Source organism: Neoarthrinium moseri (genome assembly GCF_022829205.1).
Source record: "Neoarthrinium moseri strain CBS 164.80 chromosome Unknown scaffold43_Wmoseri_CBS_16480, whole genome shotgun sequence".
Taxonomy (NCBI): Eukaryota; Fungi; Ascomycota; class Sordariomycetes; order Amphisphaeriales; family Apiosporaceae; genus Neoarthrinium; species Neoarthrinium moseri.
The window spans coordinates 130,595-153,022 of record NW_026055157.1 but is presented as its reverse complement, the minus strand read 5'-3'; the positions used below and the strand labels follow the sequence as shown (position 1 = coordinate 153,022).

Below are 22,428 nucleotides of genomic sequence, written 5' to 3'. Positions count from 1 at the left end.
GTTTCAATTGAAATGATTACAATGAGTATCCAGAAGAGCTCGATTCACAGGGAGCACGCACAGATGTACCGCAATGGACTCGGAGTGTATGTATGAAATCAAGATTAGACTACTTTGTGTCTCTATGTAAGGCCTATTAGCCTCTATGAAAGCCAGTATACCACATTGCAAAGCTCTTGGCCCGAGTCGTCATTACGACCTAGCGTGCTCATCTTTACACTAGGCCGAAGTACATCTATAATACATGAATGGTTCATGGAAAGAATTACCGTACTCTCCTAGTAGGAGTACCGAGACAATCATTAAGCTACCAGCGCAATGTTGTGCCAGTCAAGACACCAGCAAATCACATTTCGTGTACAGGACGAGCCAGCCGTGCCTTAGCTACCTCTGAAAAGGAACTGAAGGTCTTCGGGGGTCAGAGACTCCATGGCCGCGTCGTCCGAGTTGATCGTGGAATTGATCATGTTGGTCTTCTTCTCCTGAAGAAGGACGATTCGACTCTCTACGGAATCTTCAATGCAGAGACGTGTGATCGTGCAAGGGCGGGTTTGACCGATACGATGACAGCGATCGGCAGACTGCCACTCAGCAGCGGGGTTCCACCACCTGGGTATTGTTAGCTATTGTCTGCAAGGAGAAACCTTTCGAATGAGACTTACGGGTCGACGATGAACACCCGCGAAGCTTCTGTGAGATTGAGTGCAACGCCTCCGGCCTTCAATGATACCAGGAAGCACTCAACATCTGTGTTGGTCATGAAATGATTGATCGATGCTTGACGTTGAGCGGGGGTCATACTGCCGTCAAGCATAACCGTGGTGATGCCGGCACGGCGAAGGCGCCACTCAATGAGCTGAAGCATGGTCGTGAACTGAGAGAAAATGATGGATTTGTGAGAAGCGTTGTCAGATCTCAACTTGTGCAGCTCGTGCACAAGAAGCTCGATCTTGGATGACGAGGTCCAGTTCTCCATGTTGATTCGGTTGATGATGGAGGACTTCTTGACGAGCGTCTCGTCCTGCTCCATCTCTGGCTGCTCAAGGTCTATTGACAGCGGGATGTGGCATATGGGGCAATCAGGTTGCTCCTGCGAGTTGACGTAGCTTTTTGCACAAGCGCGGCAGAAGTCATGCTTGCATCTGGATCGAATCGCTTCCTCGGCAGGTTCGTCACAGATACAGCACTGTAAAACGTTCTGACCACCCTCGCCGGACTTCTTTAGGATGAGATCTGGGTGATCGGCGACCTGACGCATTTGCATGATCAAGCCGAAAATGTTGGCATAATTGTTCAGGAGGACACCTTGAGCCACGTAAGTGTCAAACTTACGCTGGCCACTGGTCATGATGCTGTTAGCAAAGTCATTTTCCTCTTCTCCGAAGAACTGGCGATCAACGTAGATTTCCTTGACGGGAAGCTCCATAGAGTTGGTGTGGTCTTTCTTCAAGCGGCGCAGCATGATACGGTCCGTCATCAGGCGGAGCTTCTTGAAAGCTTCTTTGCCCTCGCCTCGGTTGCCATACTTCTGAATGGGGTTGAGAAGCTCTTGATTGAACACAGACACATGTCTCATAGACACATGATTGCCTACAAGATGTTAGTTTCTTTCTGCTAATACAGGCAAACGATGAGGGAAGCTTACAGTGTTTGCATCTGCCCTCATCATTCATAGCCCACTCAAGCGTCGAGCATGGGCACTGTTTGCAGAAGTACGAGGCAAAGGGGTCCATGTTCAAGAAACGAATCAGCGAGAAGAACTCGCCAATACGGTTCTGCAAGGGCGTGCCAGTCAAACACCAGCGATAGTCAACGTTGAGAGCAAAGCAGGCTTTTGCAGTCATCGTAGTTCGTGTCTGTGAAAGTGATTAGCAATGTCCATCTTTGTGTCCTGTGGTAGACTCACCTTGATGCAATGAGCCTCATCGAGGATCACTCTGTGGAATCTGATGGAGTGAACAGCACTCTTTTCCTTGTACAAACCCGCCTTGCGCTGGAAGCCCTTTTCCTGCTTGCGGTAGAGAGATTCCAAGGTATTGTATGACATCATGAGGACATCGTATTTCTTCAGGTCTTTGGCTTTCATGTTCTTGGCCTTGGAGTTTGTGCCGTGAAAAACGAGAGTAGTCAGTCTGCCGTCAGTGTATGACTCTATCTCAGCAGTCCACTGCATCAAAGCAACCGGGGGCACAAGAACCAAGGTGGGATGTTTGGCGGGATAGTCTGACATGATGAGCGAGACAGCCTGAATGGTCTTTCCCAAACCCATCTCATCACCCAAGATGCCACCCTTCCACTTGAGTTCTTCCATCTTCCTCATCCAAGCAAGGCCCTCCAGTTGGAAGGGCTTCAGCTGGCGAGAGATCGATGCCGGCTGATCTGCCATGCCCTCCTTCAGAACAGGCATCTGTCTCAGGTTGTCCCACATGGTCAAGAGTTCGGGATGGAAATGTTCCAATCGCAGACGGTCTTTCTTTGCTCTTTTCTTGTGGATAGTGTGGCCAAAACCTCGTCGCTGGCGGGCGATTTGTTGCATTGCGTTGCCATCTTCACCCTCGACAAATTCATCCTCAGTCTGAGATAGATCCATGTCAGAGAAATCTGAAGGCGTAACGAACCCATCCTCCTCGTCACTAACGAGAATGGGGGTGTCGGCAGTGCTGCTCGTAGCGCGAGCCTTCGCAATCTTCTTTCCCTTGCGCTTAGCAGTAGAGGCCGAAGACTGGGTCTTGATCTTCTTGCGAGCTGGGGCTGAGCGAGCCAAAGGCTCGTCGTCGTCTTCGTCAGTTTTGTCTTCTGCAGACCCATCGACGGGGAGACCGGCGTCATCGTCGTAGTCATCATCCCAATCCTCGTCGCTACCTTCTGAGGCAGAGACGGCCTTGCGCTTCAGCGTAGTCGATCGGGCGACCGCTTTGCCCTTACCTTTGCGTGCTGAAGACGCGGAGACAAGGTTCTGAATGACATCCTGAACATATTCCTCATCATCAGTGTCATGCTTCGCAACCAATGAAGCTCTAGTACGTCGGCGTGAAGGGAGTTTAGAGGAGGACGGTTTTGCGCCATGGATAGCGGCAGCCTTTCTGTCCTCTTCATGTTGAAGCTGACGGGCGATTGCTGCATCCGGGGACTCGTCGTATTCAAATTCCGCGTTGTCGTCATCAGAATCGTCCACGGTATATGAAGTGGGTCGCCGGGCTCTCGTAGCTCTTGACGAAGTGACAGTCTCGAAACTCTGAGGTTTGGCAAGTTCGTCTTCATCATCGGAAACTCTGTCTGGCAACTCGACAACAAGACGGCTCCGGCCGGTGCTGGCTTTTGGCTGATTCGCTGAAGTTGAGGGTGCTGGTGTCACAACGTGACTGGTTGCTGGAGTCGAGTACTCGCCACTGTCTGAGATGGACAGCGCAGGAGAAGGGACCGAAGAGACAGATTCTGAACTGACAGCAGAGGCCTTAGCTTTCGGGGGCCTGCCACGCCTCTTGGGTGCCTCGGAGGGTGTCGGCGCAGCAGCAGCAGGCCTGCCGGCTCTACCGGCGACGGGCGTGCCTTTGCCGCTGGCCGCTGGGCTACTCTTGGCAGCGAGAGAACGTCTCGTGCTAGGAGCCATTGTGCTGGTGAGATGAGAGGTGGAGGATGGGATGATACGGAGATGAGATGAAGTGAAGGCGGGACGAAATAGGCGGGTGTAGACGCCCCAGAATGGCCACCCCGGTCAGCCCAGGTGAACGATGACAGGCGTGAAGTGGGTATCTAGAGTACGGACGTCTGTCCGATAAACAAAATGCAACAAAGTTGGGACGGTGAAGAGTCTTTGCAAACAAGACGGAGCTTTGTGTTGACCAAGGCGCACGTCAAGGCACACAAAGGCGGCATGCACGCGAGGTGAAGTGGATGACAGGCCCGTGGGGAAGTGGAATTGAGTGTGGTGAATGGATGGGGGACAAGGCAAACGGACCCGACAGTCGAAAGTCACCAATTGCCGTCTCGGTCTCATGCGACAGCAGAGCTCGCACGAGAAGGTGCAGCTGGAATCCCACAAACAGCTCGATGGTTTTTTGATGCGGCCGCGGGAACAGGTCAGGTCAATCAACAAGAAGCTTTGAAGCTCGGGGACTGAGACAACCCAGGGCGGTGGCGACTTTTGCGAAATCTCGAGCTGGTGTCAGGGAGCGACGAGGGGCTCTCGGTTTCCAGGCGCGATTCGGCCACGAAAGCAGGTGATTTCAGCTCCCAAAACCCATTAAACCCCCTGTCACTGTCCAGTCGCACCTGGCCCGTAGCGGTTTAGCCCCAGGCAGCACTCGCGCTAGCCACGCTAGATCGATCGGATGTCTGGGATCATGCCCCATGCGGCCTGTCCTGGGAGCCCCCCCAGCGCTGGTTCCCCCGTAAATCCATTAAACTGATAGGTGATAAGCGCTGGTCCCCACGCGCCCTGCCGGTGGCAACCGCGTTGCCCTCTCCCAGACGACATTCTCGCCTGGGTGCAACCTGACTAATAACTCACGTTCCGAGGAGGGAGAAAAAACGAAAAGAATTTCGGATGAACGAACGGCTTCTGGCCATTCACCTGTGAGCGGACTGATACCAACGTCTTCCTCTTTTGTCCGCTCTTTTCTCCTTTGATACGCCTCTGTTTCCATCACCGCAATCAACCACGCCGCCACCACTGCGAGTCGCTGTCAGGCCTGCGCCTCGCATACCAGTGTCGGTTAGCTCTCCCGTACCTGTGGTGAACACCTTGGACCGAGAAGTCGTCACGACACTCCGTCATCATGTATGTGCAGTGCAGGCGCCAGTCAACCGCTAGTTCACATACGCTCTGATACTGACTCTGCGCCGCAGGAGTGCTCGGCAGAATCGAGCTGCCCGATCGATTCGAGGCCCGTAAGTGGCCCACGATGCCGGTCCGTTTGTATACTTCTGCTCTAACCAAGTCCACAGGCAATCTGCTCTCACCGATTTCTTGGCCGTAAGTCTACATCGACGAGTCCATCATGAAGATAGTTTGCGCTTATGTCTAATCTATTCATCGTGTAGTCTCAGAACATCTCAGCCCATCAAATCCGTGCAGATGCAGATGCACGGCGTCAAGCTGCGGCTGCAGCAGCCGCCGCCGCTGGTGAGCAGGCCACCAACTCGGCGGAACCTGGCTCAGAGGGAAATGATGAAGATGGGGATGCGGACGAAGATGGTGATGAGGTTGCAAGCGCCGCTACAACCGCCCGAAGAGCTCAGGAGGAAAAACGCAAGAAGCAAGCTCAGGCCATCGAGAAGATCAAGAAGAGCAAAGCTTACCAGAAGCGAAAGAAGGACGCTGATGAGTCGGACTCAGACGATATCGCCGACGCCATGTTTCGCGAGAAGCTGCCTCCTCTCCCTGGACAGATGGAGAACTGCGAGATCTGTGAGAAGCGTTTCACCGTAACGCCATACTCACGCGCCGGCCCAAACGGAGGTCTACTCTGCACCAAGTGTGCCAAAGATCTCGCCAAGGACGATGGCCCTGCGAAGAAGAAGAAAAAGAAGGTCGCAGGCCAGGGTGCTGGCCGGCGCAAGGTTCAGAGCAGGATTCTGGACGGCACCTACTCGGTTGGTGCCAAGAGCATGATGACCCTGTGCATCGAGACTCTGGCGAAGAACATTGACCTGGCTGTCGAACTCGGCGATCTCCCGGCCCCTCTCGTCGACAAGATTGCGCGTCAACTATCCAAACGTCGGCTCCTTACCCCACAGAGTCTTGACCTATTCCTACAGCCGCAATGCGAGGATGTCAACGTCTACGACGGCTCGCGCCTGAGCTCCTATGACTACATCCGAATTTTCCAACAGGTCACAAAGCTGAAGAATCTCAAGATACGGAACGCTATCCAGTTCAAGGATGACGTTATGGCCTATCTGATCACCAGAAATATCAATCTCGATGGCATCCACCTCCACGGCGCCAATCTACTGACTGAAGACTGCTGGAGAACCTACTTGGAAGCCAAAGGCGAGCATCTCAAGACCATCAAGGTGTACTACACGGATAAACACTTTGGGGACGACCTTGTGGCTTCACTGAGGGACCTGTGTCCTTCACTGAAACGCCTGAAGATCTCCAACAACCAGAAAGTCTCCGACAAGGGTGTTGAGCATCTTGCCAACATCTCGACGCTTGAACATGTGTCACTAGACTTGAGAACCTTCACATCAACTGAGCCGTATCTCAAGCTCATCAACAGCATTGGAAGCAACTTGCGAACCTTGTCCGTGAAGCAAGTGATGGATCTGGATGACCGTGTTTTGGATGCGATACACGAAAACTGTCGATCTCTCTCCAAACTTCGTATCACCGATAGTGAGGTCATGACGGACCCAGGATTTGCAAGATTGTTCAAGAACTGGGGAAACAAGCCGCTGACTTTCATCGACTTTCAGCGATGTCGCCAGGTCGATGCCGCAAACCCGCGCGAGAATCCTCATCTAGTCGGCCTCTGCTCCGACGGATTTCGTGCACTGATGGAGCACTCTGGTAAAGGTCTCAAGCACCTCAATGTCCATGCTTGCCGACACATCAGCCAGGCAGCCTTCGAAGATGTGTTCTCTGCCGAGAAGGAGTATCCTGAGATGACCCATCTCGAGGTCAGTTTCTGCGAAGACATCACTGACTTTATCGTTGGAAGCATCTTCCGGAGCTGTCCCAACATGAAGGAGCTGAATGTTTTTGGCTGCATGAAAGTCAAGTCTGTCAGAGTTCCACGTGGCAAAATCCTTGTTGGCGTGCCGAATGCCCGCGGAATGATCATCGAGGGGTTTGAGGATTAAGCTGTGGTAACCTACACTGTTCCTTGGTTGTGGGTATGTAAAACATTGTGACGTTTGATGAACGATAGTCGGAGCAGATGATATGTGCAGGGGTTCGGTCTTGTGAATCACTCATCGGTCCCACATGCAGAAACCGTGTTTTTGTAACCAGAAATGTACTTGCAGAAGAGAAAGCAGAGCTACGACTTACATGGTTGCAAGACAACGGATTGTGGATTCTGCTAATAGCTGAGGAGACTGTTCATCCTCTATGTAGCTATAACGCTTGAGAGTGCGTCAACTCTTGATCTGACGACGGTGATTTCAGACTTCTGAGCCAATATGGTATGTAGTAAATGCACCAGCTTGTACTATGGTGTAATGAAAGCTTCACCAAAATGACGGTTTCTTGCTTGGAAATTGAGGTATCTTTGACCAAGGGAATTACACTTCTACAATCTATAGAATCTACCGCTACTGCTCCCAATTATTAATGTTGACGAGAGGCCGAATAGAACAAAAGGGAACGACGTGTTTAAGCTTTTGGGAGCTGTCTTGACTCCTTGAGCTTCTTCTCCAGCGAGGCCATACTGAACATCCGAGTGATGATCAAGTCACGCACAGAATCCCAACCGAACTTGATTCCGAACCAGGATATAAAAGACATGCCGCCTATCCACATAGTCGTGGTCGGACGACTGCTCAAGGCATTGCCCACAACCTTGCGAGCATAGGTCTCCGCCGTGACGGTCTGCTTAGCCTTGGCCTCGCCACCTCCCACGTTCGCCTCGATGTGAGATGCGATAGGAGAGTACAGACTGCCCTCTGGCAATTTCTGGCCGCCGCTGTTGGTGTAGAACTTGGTCGCGATGCCACCCGTCACGACATGGAGCACCTCGATACCGAGCGGGCGCAGCTCCAGCCGCATGGTATCGTTGAGAATGGCCAGTGCTCCTTTCGAAGCGTTATCTGTGACACGTAAGTAAGGACACTTCTAAACTCATGAACGAGATGAGTGTCTTGGGTAAACTCACAAACGCCTCCCCACGGGACCGGCACACGGGAGACGACCGAGCCGATGTTTACAATTCGCGGCTTGCTGCCCTTGGTGGCAGCAGCAACAAGCAGGGGCGCAAACGCTTGTGTCATGGCCAGCACTCCGAAGAGGTTTACTTCAAAGAGCCGCCGCGCCTCGGCCAGGTCGGCGTCGAGTATAGGTATCTGGTAACCGTTCCCGGCATTGTTGACCAGTATGTCGAGCGCGCCGCCTGTGAGTTGCGACACGTTCTCAACGGCGCTGCGTATCGACGCCGGATCCACGACGTCAAGCTGGATGACCTCCAGGCCGGCATCGCGCAGGTGCTGGACTTTCCCGAGGTTGCGCGCCGTCGCAAAGACGCGAAGGCCCCGGCGGTGAAATTCCTGGGCGAGCGCGAACCCGATGCCGCCCTCGCTGCAGCCCGTGATGAGGACCGACTGTTTCTGCGACTTGGCCATGATTGCCGCTAGGTTGAGACGTTCACAGTTCGAAGGCGGGAGGGCATGGAGTCTTTATTCATTTTGCTTGGTGGTCACGCCGCCAGTGCTTTGGGACAACGCACGAGCAGTTGGAAATGAAGAGAGCACGGCGCTTCATCATTTCGGCACTGGCCAAGCCAGGTAGTGCATTTGCCAATGTGAGGGCCAGCCAGCATCCGAGGCACATGCTTCCCCTCTTTGTCAATATTGACAATCTAGGTAATTGATCTGACATACTATCACAAAACGAGAGTTGGAGATGTTGCTTGATGTCTGAACATAGTTGATGATCCACTTTATTTACACTTACACATGCTCCCGAATAGTCTACCAAGGCCTGACAGCTAGGACGCCTGTTGCCGACTTGGGTTGTTCTGGGTTAGGTAGCAAGGTAGGGCGGGCCGCTGTTGAGGGGTTCCTCTAAGGCTGTACCCTGCCTAGCACAGTGGTTAACTAGACCCACGAAGCTACGCTGTATGGTAGCAGAGCAGATTGCCTTGGCGGCTGCCACGCAGGAACAAGTCCATCCTTGGTTGCTCGTGCAATGATGATCGGTCAGATAGACTCGGCTTGGGCAACGTCGTGTTAAATTGCTCTCCTCAGAGTTGTGGTTGGAATGCCACATGCTATCTTTCGAAGTGCCCACAGATGAACGAGCCATATGCCCCGTTGATCCTACTGCGCTACGCTAGCCCAGGAACTCTATGTTCATGCTCAGCCAAGATAGTTGTCTTGTGGTGTATGTTCCATTGCTGTTTGCCTATTTTGGACCGATCCTCAGTTGGTTGCCAGGTCCGTCAGTTGATTGGGCATAATGCAGCATAGGTGCCACGGCTCCTGGTACACTCGATTCTGTCGGCTTCACGGAGGGTATCATATGTAGCGCCTGGGACTGATAATAAGCGACAAGCCACACATCGCACTCGAACACTGAGTCGAGTTCACAGCTAGGCGCTCGAGGTGTTGGATCTTGTGTCATGTAGCGCTGGGTTCTAGTCGTGCATTGGTTCTGACTCGATATCGAGGTCATGCTATCCATGGCCTCTTGCAAGGACCGCTCGGCTGGCTCCTGCCTCCCATGCCGTCGATGCGTGATGCTCACGTCGACAGCCTCGCATCACACAGATGATGTCTTCTCACCACTCACCGGGACTGCTTTTTTTCGCGCAACTAGACCTCAAATTGCCAGACTTGCCAGATCTGACGAAAATCCTTGTAGATCATCTCCGAGAGAGCGGCTTGACAGGGGTGGATTCGTGTCAGCACCGCCCGCACCGCCACTCGACTCAGGGTCCAGGCTTGCCAAGCCGGTTAGAACCTTGTTTCTGCCCAGTTTTGCTGCTCGCTTCAGTACGACTTGGGCATGGTCGCACTCGCCACACTCGAAATCAGGGTCGGGTCAAGCCACATAAGTCCTTAATACCCCAGATATAATTTATGGTGTACGGCATGATAGCAGTGGGTGCATTACGACCCTTTTTTCCCTTGTCTGACGTGTTTTTCTTCACTCGCGCGTCTCCGTCCCTGCTTTGTTTATGCTTCGCCAGATGACCTTTGCAAGTCATCGCAATTGTGAGTGTTGGACGTGGTAAGAATGGCCACGGCTGAGGAGGGCACTGCTGCTGCAGCTACTGCAGGCGGCACCATTCCGGCTGAGGACATCAAGCCATACAAAATCCATGTGAGTGTCAAGCCTCTTTTACTCACAGAACGTCGGTCGATCATGTGGCTTACGCGCCTCGCCCACGCCAGGTCTCGTCAAGATACCTCGATCTCACAAAGCAAAAGCTTGAGATCACAAGATTGCCTCATGAGCTTTCAGAGCCAAAGTCGGAGGACTGGTGGGAGCCAAAGCAACAAGTGGAACCTTTAATTGATTTCTGGTGAGTCGTGTCTTGTCGCAGTGGTGAACATGATGCAGGCAGGGACTGACCAGACTTCAGGCTCGAGGACTATTCGTGGCGGACTCAGGAAGAGGAGCTCAACACAAGCTTGCCGCAGTTTCGGACAGGCTTCACTAATCCGCAAAGCGAAGCTCCTATTCGGGTGCACTTCATTCACATCCCCTCATCTCATTCTAATGCCTTACCACTTCTCTTAATACCCTCTTTCCCCTTCACTAATCTCTCATTTGGACATATCCTCAAGTCCTTCACGGAGCCCGAGGATGCCGCTACCAACCAGCCTTTCCATGTTGTCATACCTTCGGTGCCAGGTGTTGGGTTCAGCGATGCATTGCCGAACAATATCCCCGTCATATCGACGACGGGGGAGATGTTTAATTCCCTAATGTCCAGGTTGAACTATCCCCGGTACCTCGTAACCAACGTGGGATCTGGATCCGCGTCGCCAGCGGAGATAGACTGGCAGCTTGCCAGCTATTTGGTTACTGAGCATCCAGACTCATGTCTGGGAGCGCACTTCATCTCTCCACCCCTTGCGCAACCAAAGCTACAGGAGGCACCGCTGGAGTGGGCCAAATGGTCGATCGCGAGTTTTTTCCAGGTCCCCATCCTTGGCTATCAAAGTGAAGATTTCTCAGCTTTGGAGAGGAGTCGTCCCCCGAAGAAGTCAAAGAAGCCCTCGGCTCCAGCACAGTTTGGGTTGAACCAGCTTGGTCTCCGGGAGCCCAATACTCTCGCATATGCTCTCTGCGATTCTCCGACCGGACTGCTTGTATTTGCGCTCAAGAGCCTGCGGCTTCTTGCCCCCAAACGAGATTTCACCCCGACAGATATCATTACTTTCACGCAACTCGCTTGGCTTCCTGGGCCGGAAGCCGCAATGCGGTACTGGGCGCATTGCTTACAACATCCCGAGTCATTCGCCAAGAAACTTCCCTCGAGGCCCAAGATTGCGATTACGGTTTTCCTGGGAGATGAGCCCGTTGAAGTTACTGCTCAGGGAGGCGAGACTGGGGAGCCGGCACCAGCCTCCTCGCCCACGGTACTCGAGGACAAGGATGGCTATGCCTGCCCGAGCTGGGCTAACAGCAGATATAATGTAGTATATGCTCGGAGAGCTGCTGGCAAAGCAGGGCTCCTCGCGTGGGAGAGACCCGAACTCATTGTTGACGGAATAAGGGGCCTGGCAAAGGAGGTCCTCAGGTTGGACCCTAGACTTCGCCAAGCTGTGGCGCCCGCAACGGCCCCTTTGGAACGAGTTGTGTCGGGCGATGACGGGGCTGGAGACCCCGTTGGAAGCGGCGCAGCAACGACGATGGCATCACCTGAACCAATCGTACAACCCCCAACCCCGGGCACGGAGGAGGTCCTCTCGCCCATATCCACGGAGGACGGCCTGCTCGCCCCCATCCCGGAGGAGCGTGTGCAGCCGCACCGAGAGATCAGTGACGAGACCAGGGTGGCTTCCGACACGGAGGAGACGGAGATGGCGCTGAAGGCCAAGAGTGACGACACCTTGGTTACCGCCAGCCCGGACACGCTGCGCATTGACTCACCGCTTCCAGCGCCCTAATGATACCCCGTATGACTAGATTATGAGGAATGAACGGGATTAATTTTATACGCATGCTGGGGATGACGTTGGAAAGAGAGAGTCAATAGTAATAGAAAGGCTGTGTACCATTATACTGCTGGTCCACTCCGTACGAGAAATCATGAATCAGCTGCTGTACTTGTCATCAAATGACATTGAATGGATATTCTGCGCATAAATGCATCGGTCTTGTGTGAGTAGCTTGTCCAGGGACATCGGACTCTCGACTCTCTTCTAAGCGGTCGCAGGGTCTATGGCCTCGCTGATATGGATATTGAAGGCAGGTGGTATTGTGAACGCGAACCTGGTATCGTTCAATCCTAACTCCGCATACCGAACAATCGCAATTGTAGCTGTGACATGCAGCAAAATGTCACGACGAGGAGCAAAGTTGCAATGGTTCCAACAACTGGGTGATCAAATGAACCTTAATCTTTTGATGAATAGCCACCGAGCACTCCTAATCTAAGGGTATAATGCGCTGCCATACGTCATGGCAATGCGCGAGGGTTCCTGAAAGCAATGCGATCGTCATGAAAAACTGGAAACTATGTACTCGTCAGGTGTCACGTTGGCCCTTTTTGGGTAAATCCGCGGACGACAGTCTATCAACACAGTTTAAACCCATCATGATTCCAGCTGATTGCCAATGAATAGTCTCAGGAACACGTCCATATCATGCAATCGTTGATCAGCGTCCGTGGTCATGCCTTTGCTGAATTTATCATGTGCAAGTGAGTGGCCGCCGTTCACTGCAAAATGCAAGCCTTGAAAAGTCAATCGTAAGACGTCTGTTCTGTTCAGAGACTGGCCATGGGGGAAGCACAGCTGCTCTGATGATAGCCGAGTCAAGGTCCAGCCATCGACAATATGTCAAATCGCAGGATGACCACTGCGACCAAGCGAATTTACGTCCAACTCGTAGTGGAATCACGGCGATAGACTGAATCAGTCGTAGACGGCATCAATCTGCAGCTGGTCGACGAGCTCTTGCAGCCTGTCTGTGTAGCCTCCTGATGTCCTCGGGTCCTCGGGGCTAGCCTCCAAAAGGCTGGCCTCCATGGCTCTGTGATGCGAGATGAACTCCTGGATCGAATCGAGGAGCGGGCCCAAGCTCTTGGCCGAATGACTTGCCTTGAACGCGCGGCGGATAGGCTGGTAGAGGCACAAGTGTCCTAGGAGCACCGAAAGGTACCCAAAGGCCACATTCAATTGACTCTTAGCTTCCGAGTCGGCCTATGCAAGTTAGCTGTGGACCATCAGGTATCTAGAAACGTAGACTTACCTCTGCAGTATTCCGGTGATTATCCAAGAAGATCCGGATGAGCTCTTTCATCGGAGAGCTGCCGTCATCACCGGAACATTCATGGACAGCCTTCCTGACCGGCGTGCTTTGCTCCGCGAAGTTCACTAAAATGCCGATCCTCAATACGAGGTTGTTCAAGACGCCTTCAGACCAACCATCTCCAGCTACAGCTGCTGCGGACTGGGTGAAACTGGTACAGATCGAACTAGCCAACGCTGGAAGAATACCCTTGTCAAGGAAAGGGCCCGCAGAAGTACTGCTTGCGTTAGTCATGTTGAGCACGAGCTTCAGTAGAAGACTTTCGAGCTCGCTATCACGGGCTGCTGAGTTCTGAAGAGCAGACGCGAAGACTTCTGCAAGGATAGGCAGGTATCGAGCCGCGAGCTGTTCACCATGGTCTTGGGACTCCATAGCCTTGACAGCATGGTACTCGAGGATCGACAGAGAACAGCGAAGGTCGAATGTTCCCGGAGCAGTCGGTTCATCCCAGAACTCAGCATCCTTGGCCATTGGCAGGACACCGAAAAGGCCATGGGTCACATTGTCAGGGAAGAGCGCGGGATCACTTGCTAGTACAACGTCTTGGCTTGTAATTAGCTCGAGACCCTTCAAAGCCACAGTTCTTGGAGACAGCGATTCTGGCTTCCCGAGCTCCCAGATCGGAAGCTGCAGGAGAGATGCCTGTAGACCGATCAGCGCGGTCTGATTGCGCTTGGACAAATTGGTCTTTCGATCTCTAGCTGTTCTTTTGATGTCATCGTCTGAGTCAAGAAGCCGCCCGAAGAGATAACCGGCATCCTCGGTACGGAGGAGTTGAATAATGTGAGGCGCAGAGGACGTCGCAAGAAAATGTAGTAGGATCGTTGAGACCAAGTATCCGGAGATGACATCGGTCTCACTGCCGATTCCCTTGAGAACCGTGGCATCGATGCCATGGTTGCGTAGCCGCTGCCTGTAATCCTTTTGTTGAACTTTTTCAGCAACCTGAAGCAAAGCTGTCCTACGAGAGGATGACGGCTTGGGGGTGGGCTGGCCGATTTGTGACGACAGGTCAAACATCTCATCTGCAACGCGGCTGTTCTCTCCGGCTTGCTTAAGCTCGTGAATATCTCGGATCTTGCCTTTGGGAGACGCTCCTAAGGCGTCATCGTCTTCGAAATCCATGCTTGATTTGACTGGTTTCTTCGGGCCACCTAATTCAAGCCGTCGTCCTTTTAGCGACGCGAACCCTGTGTCCTCTGGTAGCGCAAGAGATTCGAGCAGGTTGTCCTCTTCCAGCATGGTGACTCTCGATTGGCCATACGTGTATTTTAGGGAACTTCCCGATCGCGCGATAGTTCTAACAGAAGCATTGCCGTAGGTTCGTCGCGAATTGGGGGTTTGGGTTGGGGTGGAAGACTGTGTAGTATCCTGGCTGGTCTGGCTTGATGAGACTACTGGGTCAGCCCAGCTTATTTGGTTGTCGGGTCTATCCTCAGCAGTGCCGTCTGACTCCTCCATCTGCTCCATTAAGGCGTCTATCAGCTTCTTTCTGGGCTTCTTGGCAGGCGTCGGCTCAAGTATCGACGTCGCAGGTGCTCTAGGTGCGCGGGGTACGGCCTGCGAGCTCGACGGCGCGCCAGATGTGGATTTGGTTTTGGGCAGCCGTTCGCTTGCCAGGTGGATAGGTATTTGGTGTTGACGGGGCCTTTTGCTGTCGCCAACTTGAAGGTTGTCGAAGCTTTGCCACGTGTTGGGGGAGAAGGGCAGCGCCTTCTCGCGAACTTGCTTCCCGCCCGCCCGCCTTTCCTTGGGGGCTACTGGTGTTGGCGGAGGACTGGACAGGATTCCATCTGTCGCCTCCACGTCCATCATGTCCGCCGACGTCGAGCGCATGCGCCGCGCCGCTCCATACGTCTTCCCTTTTGCGGCAACATTCTCGGTAGGCGAGGATACGCGGGATCTCTGTCTCGGTCGCGGTGCCGATGGAGAGCTGTCCTCGCTCAGAGGGTCTTGGCCCTCTTCATGGGCAGAATATATCTGAGCAATCTTGCGCTTCTTGTCGGTGCCCGTTTCCTTCCCCGCACTATGCGCAGGCAAATTGACATCCGCCGGCCCGTCCACAGAGAGAGGTTCAGGTGACGCATTGTCGAGGGGCGTTGATGATGTCGTGGTCGGTTGCTGCTGGCGCGTGGTTGCAGCCCTCACGGCGGAGGGTCTCGGGTTGTCGGTGGCCGTGACCGGCTGCGAAGCTGCACGAGTGAAAGAAGGCCTGCTTCTGGACGTCTTGCCATACGTAGTCTTGACCCGCGCCCGCGGTCGCGCGTTTAAGTCGGTCCTCGTAGCCATGGCCACCGGAACAGGCGTCCAGAATAGACGCTGGACAATAGATCTAAGCCACTGGGAAGGGCAACGGCTTGACCATGGTCGTGGTACGGAATGTGTGCTGCTCCGTATCTCTTCGTCTCGTGCCGAGCGGGAAACGGTTTCGCAAAGCGCTGGCGACGCGAGGTGCAAACAAACGGGCGCAAAGTGATGCAGACTCAATAGTCAGGGTATTTACTGAATCAAGATGGCGCGCGACAGTGGAGGGGGGCAGTTGCGAACTACTTAGGTACTGGATAAATGCACCTCGCGACCCAAGATAAATAAATCATATATCGCTCTACCACGCGTGATAAAAACGTGAGACCCAGGCGCTCAAAACCTTGGATTGTTTTCCAGATTGTCTAGTTTGAGAATACGTTGTCCTACGATTCAATAGCGCGAATGATTCATGGCCAGTGGGCTGGTGGTTTGTTGTTGATTCATCCGCTGCCGGGGTTCCTCTTCTGCAGCAAATGTGACGAAAGCATCCCACCATGGGCTTGGGCTGCTACCAGGTGGCTCAGGTACACAAATTCGGCGTGGCTGGTGTCGCTGCAGCACACAGCACAATGGAATCAGCACCCAGCCAGGGCCCCTGATCCCCCGGAGGCTGCTCGTTGCGGCACCGATGGCGCTTTGTTGACCGCTTCCAAGGTTTCCCCTCAGGCTGCGTTCAGAGGGTGCGCTTGGCCGCAGTCCCAGCCAAAAGCCAGGATGAACGAAGGGGGGGCCATGGGAAAGCGGCTGCCAACCTGCTGCAGGGCAGACCCCTGGCTCTCCTTTGGCCTTGGCTCCAGGCTCGAGCCTCCAGCCTCCCAAACCAAGCCCTAGCACAGCATGCGGCAGGAGCTTATGTATGCATCTACGTTGCGCTCTCGATCGTTACGTGGTACCTACCTTAGACAGCTTATTGCATATCCGGTGACTGCATAATCGGTGATTCTGGTAGCCCTACGGAAACCGGTTCTCTACATACCACGCCTCCCTGCTCGTCCTCGCAGATAATATTATATAATTGTTGCCGTAAATCCATACTCGCCAGACCGTCGGTCCCTTGGATCCAGACTCTTCTCGGCATTCCTCAAGGTCCCCCGGTCCAGATAAGACCCAATTCCATATTGCTTCACTAAGCCCTTACTCCATTCCCCACAGCTGGATTCCCTCATCTGTGACCCGGGCGGACTGAACCTGACCTCGACGGCTACGAAGCAATACTGGTGGAACTGCTTCTTTCTACGCTCGACTACCGGCAGAGGCCAATTCTTTGAGGGCACTGCAAATCCGTGGACCCGGTAACCTGACTGCTGGATCCATTGTCTCGTTCCAGCAAACACGCATCTTCAGATACTCACAGCTGCCCTCTGTGAACGTCCCCAACCATGTCTGGCAACACCCCTCAGCCCGCCCCTACAAAGTGTGTAGGGCCCGACTATCGCGCTGAAAGCCAAAAACCAACTGCTACGGTCTCGACCCAGGTGAAATATGACAATGTCGTCACCTTGCCGCAGACGCCTCAGCTCATCGCGCTGCTCACGTGAGTACATTCCCCACTGGGCATGACCGCAATCGTTCTCGGTTGCTGTCAGATGTCATGTGAAATACAATATACCGCTTGCTCTGTCGAGGCGCAATGTCCATATTCAACAGTCGTCACAAACCTCCTGGGTCGAACTATACTTATGATACGATCACGAAGAATCGGTGGCTCACACTGACACAGGATGATCCGAGACAAGAACACGGAGCGCGCAGACTTCATATTCTACTCCAACCGTATCATTCGCCTGCTTGTCGAGGAAGGCCTGAACCACCTGCCCGTAGTTGAACAGACGGTCACCACCCCTGTAGGACGGACCTACGCCGGTCTTCAGTTCCAGGGCAAGATTTGCGGTGTGTCGATTATGCGTGCGGGAGAGTCCATGGAACAGGGTCTACGAGACTGCTGCCGTTCCGTTAGAATCGGAAAGATCTTGATTCAGCGGGACGAGGAAACTGCCCAGCCTAAACTCTTCTATGACAAGCTGCCCGAGGACATTGCCAGCCGCTGGGTTCTGCTGCTCGATCCCATGTTTGCTACCGGTGAGCATTCTTGTTACCCTCTGTCTCTTTGTTCTTGGTATAAAAGGATGAGCAGATTCTGACTGTAGTCTCTCTTGCAGGTGGCTCGGCGATCATGGCGGTTGATGTGTTGAAGTCGCGTGGCGTTCCCGAGGATAGGATATTGTTCCTGAACCTCATTGCCAGTCCCGAGGGCATCCAGAACTTTGCCACCAAGTTCCCCAAGCTGAGGGTCGTTACCGCTTTTGTTGACGCCGGATTGGATGAGAAGAAGTACGTATCTCCCCCGCTCGCTGCTTCCATCCCACTGACAAAGGTGTAGCTATATCATCCCTGGGTTGGGCGACTTTGGCGACAGATACTACACTATGTGAGAGCCTGAATAATCCCCTCTCTCGAGAAGGAAAACCACGGGGTCTCAAACCATCAATTGGCTGCCTAACGCTAGACAAACATTGAGGCACAAAGAAAAAGCCCATGAACAATTCGCCAGTGTGCAGATGTTGTAACCAGTTTAGCCCCCAATTCCAATGCTCAATCAACCTGTCCGTACACCTCAATACCTGGGTGCTATAATACAATGTCCAACCCCCGAATCGGCCGGGCTGAACCGAAATCAGTACTCGTCGTCGTCGCCGACAATACCCTCTCCCTCGTAACGTCGGTCGTCCTCGTCATCGTCGTATCTGTTATCGACCGCCTGTTTGCGTGACGATGCGGCAGGAGCTCTGGGAGCACTTGCTGCCTCTTCCTTTGCGACGGCATCTGTGCACTTGTTAGTTATGATACCATCGGACCAAAATAGAAGGCCATCCCAGGGCCGCGCTGGAGAAACGTACCCGCAGCATCAACCCATTCGCTGTAGATGTCGATGGGCGCACTCAGGTAGTTGGCACCGCATTGGAAGTTCTGCCCGCAGACACCGCACTGCAACGTGCCAACGCCAGCCTTCTTGTCGACCTTGACCGTGACGGACTTCTCGTGGTTGCAGAAGAGGCAAGTGAATGTGGTTGCGAGCGGTTCGCGCTTCTTGGGGCCCTGGGGCTTGCTCGAGGATTTGCGTTTACCCTGCACGTCCCAGCTCAGTCAGCTTTCGTCGCTTGCCAACGAGCGCCGCCACGCTACCCCATAGACACCTACCATGATGTGCAGAAGTCCTTGCAGCCGGTGCAGGTCCTAGTTGGGCGCTCGACGGTGTCGCACTTCGGGATCGCAGCTTGGCTGAGGTCGCCGACGTGGGTGGGCGGGGTGTACCGTCCGTTGGGCGCAAGACAATAATATATGGGCACAACAGTCGCCGAAAACCTGCACAATCAACAAAAGCCGGTTCGTTGTCGTCGCAATTTAGGTAGCGGCAATATGAGACGTCGCGTTTGATGTTCGTGAACTTTCTCGGTCAAGCAGACAAAGGCCTCCGGTGAGCCGGGTGCAAGCTTGACGTCGCCGCCGTGTGCAAATGCCCCACAAGGCGGCCGCAAGGTTTAGCAACCTTAAAACCGCCCAGCAACCCAGATGTTATCACTTCACTTGGTGTCTATCGTAGCGGGTGGGTATAGCGGGGTAGCCAGATGCACATACCGGGGCACGCCCCCTCCGATGCGTGGCCGCCGTTCTTATCGGCCGCCCGTTGTCTTGAGTAATGGAAAACAACGAGCAAGTCACAGATAATGCCCCGTCGACGGCCGAGAGGAGGCAAGGATGCCCACGAGATCGCCGACAGCGCGGCAGGAGAGCGCAGGCGCCCCGTTCCCCTGGCGTGGACTTACAAGCTCTAGTCCGGGGAGTTCCCCGCCGTCCAAGGCCCCTCGTGATCGCTTCCGGACTCCGTCTAGGGGTCCCTCGCACTGGCGCCTGCATGTGACACCCGACGGATTCAGGCGGCCCAACCTATTGCTCTATCGAGGCATCGACAACTGCATGGCCGCCCGCGTCTCCCATGTTGTCTTAGATCCATCCCTGGGGTGGTCATGAGTAGCTCAGGACCAGTCGGAAGCTGTCCAAAACTGCTCTCTCCTGAGTGCTCAGTCTGTTATCCAGCTCTGCGGGTCAGGCCAAGTGTCCCACGACGGCCTAAGCGTGCCTGCTCGATCTGCTCTCCTTGTGCCTATCTAGTTCGTGACACATTGCTCTCGTCCAACCATTTATCTGTGATACTCCGGCTCTCTTCCCCGGTTGGCTCGCTCACCTTTGACCGACCCGGCACATCGTGAACTCTTATTCGCCTTGCCCAAGTCACATGCTCCCCAATCTGTGTCCTCCTATCTAGATATAACGTCTGCTCTCCCTCGCTCTCTTCTTCTCTTCTTTCCTCTTTCCTCTCCTCTCCGGTCTTGTACCCCTACTCCCCCGGCAACCTCTCCGTGTGTAATTGGCAAAAGATGGCTAGTCAAGGATCGGACTCTGCCAACATGGCAGCTGTTCTTCAGGCGCTGAGGTCGATCCAGGATAACCAATCGGTGCTTACGGATGGCTTGGCAAGCGTGACGAAGCGGCTCGACCAATTGTCACCTGAGAGCTCCGTGGTGGCAGCAGCACGGAAGAACAGCACCAGCGGTGGCGTTGGCCTGAGCTCCAGCCCGATTCCGGCGCCCACATCCCCAACGGCATCCCCGGGCCCGGCGGAGAAGGAGACCGCGGCTGTGCAGGCCCAGAAGTCTGGATTTACCTCGAGGATCATCTTGACGTGAGTGATCAGGCTATTTGCGATCCACTTGATCGAATTGGTTAGGTCCGGGGGTTAATACGTCGTTGTAGCACTTATCCCAAGCAGATTGGAATAGATCCCTTGCCATTGAACTGGGGTGCCGCCGAACCCACTGAGAGAGGCCCAGTGGTTGTGTCTAGATCGTCTTCGACCATTGGCAAGCGAAATGGTGAGTTTTCGAGCTTCAGAATCGGAAAAGGAACACTTCTAACCACCATTCATGATAACAGCTATTGGAGGCAAGTGTATCTCTTGAAAGAGCTGCGTTGGATAATTTTCTTACCTTGGTTTAGCTCACGGAGGGTCTTATTCCATCTACTTTGCTCTCGCTTTGGCAAGCAAGCAACTCGATATCAACCACAGGTGTGTCAGAACCCATAGATCACGAAGATGGCAAAGAGCGCCAAAAGCTGACAGGCTCCCAGGCCGGATTTCACCAACACGGAGCCAGCTGCAAACATCGGGCCCTTCCCGCAATGGGGAGACAAGAAGAAGATTGTAGCCATGGATCCGTGGGGCCACTTGGGCCCTTGGTTGTTCGCCGACACCATTGAGAAGCAGAACGGTTAGTGTTGGCCATCATTGAGGTCCACATCTATACTAATTACGATACAGTTGACATTCGACCCACAATTGCTATCACTAAGGCGCATATGAAGGTATAGATACCGCTTTGCAACTCGAAGGTTTATTCTGACCAATGGTAGCTGCCTGAACTCGAGGAGAGTGTGCGCAAGGGTAGAATGTGAGTACATCTAGTTCAAGATGGTTTATCACAACTGACAGATATCAGAGTTCCCGATGGTAAGATCTGCTTGAACGCCTCCGGAGAACTTGCTGTTACGAAGTTTGCCGTTGAGCCCGTAAGTCATCTACGCCCAAGACTGCTATGCCGAGTAATCTAATAACTGGACTACCCAGGTCTGGTACCTTCCTGGTGTTGCCGAGAGATTCGGCATCGACGAGGGAGTTTTGCGACGGTCGCTTTTTGAACATACTGGAGGCAGTTACCCCGAGGTAATGGTTTCCAGTACCTCGATACCCGCCACGATTGCTGACCACCCATTCAGTTGATCACCAGAAATGACATCAAGGTCTTCCTCCCGCCAATCGGTAAGCTGATATGGTCATAATACCTCCCCCCAACGTATGCTGACATGCTACAGGCGGCCTGACGGTCTACTGCTTCGGTGATCCGGCCAAGATGTCCGACGAGAAGGTTAAGCTGGCCCTTCGTATCCACGATGAGTGTAATGGAAGTGATGTCTTTGGCTCAGATATCTGCACCTGCAGACCTTACCTGATTTTCGGTATCGAAGAAGCTGTCAAGGAGGCACAGAATGGTGGCAGCGGTGTCGTCATCTATTTCAGGAAGGAAGGCAGAGCTCTTGGAGAAGTTACCAAGGTAAGTATTCTAAGTGGAAGATGAGAAATTGATACTAACGGTTTACAGTACCGTAAGTGATGCATAAAGGACCAGCATGAATCCTACAAGCTGGAAGCGACAAACTAACTCTGCCACAGTGGTGTACAACGCCAGAAAGCGAGGTGAAGACCGCGCCTCGGATTACTTCAAGAGAACCGAGAACATCGCCGGAGTGAAGGATATGCGATTCCAAGCCTTGATGCCTGATATCCTACACTGGCTCGGAATCAAGAAGATCGACCGCATGCTCAGCATGAGCAAGTGAGTTTTGCTGTCGACCCCCGCAACGCTAAAAGCAGTGAGTGGCTAACGAGCGGATAGCATGAAACATGATGCTATTGTTGGACAAGGGTAAGATTGCCGTGATAGTTGCCTTTTAAGTAATCACGTCCGTTCTAACGCAGGCACAGCATTCCCATCCACGAGCGTATCGAGCTGCCAGAGGAGCTGATCCCTGAAGATTCGCGTGTGGAAATTGATGCAAAGATTACAGCCGGTATGTCACTTAACATTATCTCTCGACCCGTGGGGGGTTCATTGGATGTCTGGGTATGGAGAGTTAACGCGGGAGACACTTGCAGGATACTTCACAACAGGACACCGAATGACAGACGAGGAACTGAAGGCTGTCCAGGGCCGTATGTGGGAAGAGTAAGTCGCGCACAACTGTAGCCAGTCAAGGGACCGTGAATGCTAACTGCGGCAAAGCATCGACCACTGAGCGTATCCGCCTAACGCCGACCGAGAGCCGATGCAATGGGTGACGGGAATATGATGTGATGT

At 53.6% G+C, this 22,428-nt stretch overlaps 8 protein-coding genes across 8 annotated transcripts; 4 read left to right on the top strand and 4 right to left on the bottom strand.

The window, feature by feature from the left end:
- Positions 1 to 380: 380 nt before the first annotated feature.
- JN550_009435 (uncharacterized protein) lies at positions 381 to 3,610 on the bottom strand (the record flags this gene model as incomplete). Its single annotated transcript, XM_049321507.1, has 4 exons — positions 381 to 609; positions 663 to 1,590; positions 1,646 to 1,856; positions 1,907 to 3,610. The coding sequence occupies 4 exons, from the start codon at positions 3,608 to 3,610 to the stop codon at positions 381 to 383; spliced, it is 3,072 nt and encodes a 1,023-aa protein (XP_049168590.1).
- Positions 3,611 to 4,778: 1,168 nt separating this feature from the next.
- JN550_009434 (uncharacterized protein) lies at positions 4,779 to 6,810 on the top strand (the record flags this gene model as incomplete). Its single annotated transcript, XM_049321506.1, has 4 exons — positions 4,779 to 4,789; positions 4,849 to 4,890; positions 4,948 to 4,975; positions 5,044 to 6,810. 4 exons carry the CDS (start codon positions 4,779 to 4,781, stop codon positions 6,808 to 6,810), a joined length of 1,848 nt encoding a protein of 615 aa, XP_049168589.1.
- A 514-nt stretch (positions 6,811 to 7,324) lies between these two features.
- JN550_009433 (uncharacterized protein) lies at positions 7,325 to 8,286 on the bottom strand (the record flags this gene model as incomplete). Its single annotated transcript, XM_049321505.1, has 2 exons — positions 7,325 to 7,758; positions 7,824 to 8,286. 2 exons carry the CDS (start codon positions 8,284 to 8,286, stop codon positions 7,325 to 7,327), a joined length of 897 nt encoding a protein of 298 aa, XP_049168588.1.
- A 1,615-nt stretch (positions 8,287 to 9,901) lies between these two features.
- On the top strand, positions 9,902 to 11,784 carry JN550_009432 (uncharacterized protein; the record flags this gene model as incomplete). The annotated part of the gene is made up of 3 exons (XM_049321504.1): positions 9,902 to 9,988; positions 10,060 to 10,190; positions 10,251 to 11,784. The coding sequence occupies 3 exons, from the start codon at positions 9,902 to 9,904 to the stop codon at positions 11,782 to 11,784; spliced, it is 1,752 nt and encodes a 583-aa protein (XP_049168587.1).
- A 969-nt stretch (positions 11,785 to 12,753) lies between these two features.
- Positions 12,754 to 15,439, bottom strand: JN550_009431 (uncharacterized protein; the record flags this gene model as incomplete). Its single annotated transcript, XM_049321502.1, has 2 exons — positions 12,754 to 13,041; positions 13,091 to 15,439. The coding sequence occupies 2 exons, from the start codon at positions 15,437 to 15,439 to the stop codon at positions 12,754 to 12,756; spliced, it is 2,637 nt and encodes an 878-aa protein (XP_049168586.1).
- Positions 15,440 to 16,836: 1,397 nt separating this feature from the next.
- On the top strand, positions 16,837 to 17,837 carry JN550_009430 (uncharacterized protein; the record flags this gene model as incomplete). Its single annotated transcript, XM_049321501.1, has 3 exons — positions 16,837 to 16,991; positions 17,178 to 17,536; positions 17,617 to 17,837. The coding sequence occupies 3 exons, from the start codon at positions 16,837 to 16,839 to the stop codon at positions 17,835 to 17,837; spliced, it is 735 nt and encodes a 244-aa protein (XP_049168585.1).
- A 294-nt stretch (positions 17,838 to 18,131) lies between these two features.
- Positions 18,132 to 18,658, bottom strand: JN550_009429 (uncharacterized protein; the record flags this gene model as incomplete). Its single annotated transcript, XM_049321500.1, has 3 exons — positions 18,132 to 18,280; positions 18,355 to 18,583; positions 18,656 to 18,658. The coding sequence occupies 3 exons, from the start codon at positions 18,656 to 18,658 to the stop codon at positions 18,132 to 18,134; spliced, it is 381 nt and encodes a 126-aa protein (XP_049168584.1).
- A 1,235-nt stretch (positions 18,659 to 19,893) lies between these two features.
- On the top strand, positions 19,894 to 22,366 carry JN550_009428 (uncharacterized protein; the record flags this gene model as incomplete). The annotated part of the gene is made up of 15 exons (XM_049321499.1): positions 19,894 to 20,198; positions 20,270 to 20,388; positions 20,513 to 20,582; positions 20,645 to 20,784; positions 20,835 to 20,878; positions 20,927 to 20,964; positions 21,013 to 21,082; positions 21,141 to 21,236; positions 21,290 to 21,332; positions 21,386 to 21,628; positions 21,744 to 21,906; positions 21,967 to 21,996; positions 22,056 to 22,141; positions 22,227 to 22,296; positions 22,354 to 22,366. 15 exons carry the CDS (start codon positions 19,894 to 19,896, stop codon positions 22,364 to 22,366), a joined length of 1,530 nt encoding a protein of 509 aa, XP_049168583.1.
- Positions 22,367 to 22,428: the final 62 nt, after the last annotated feature.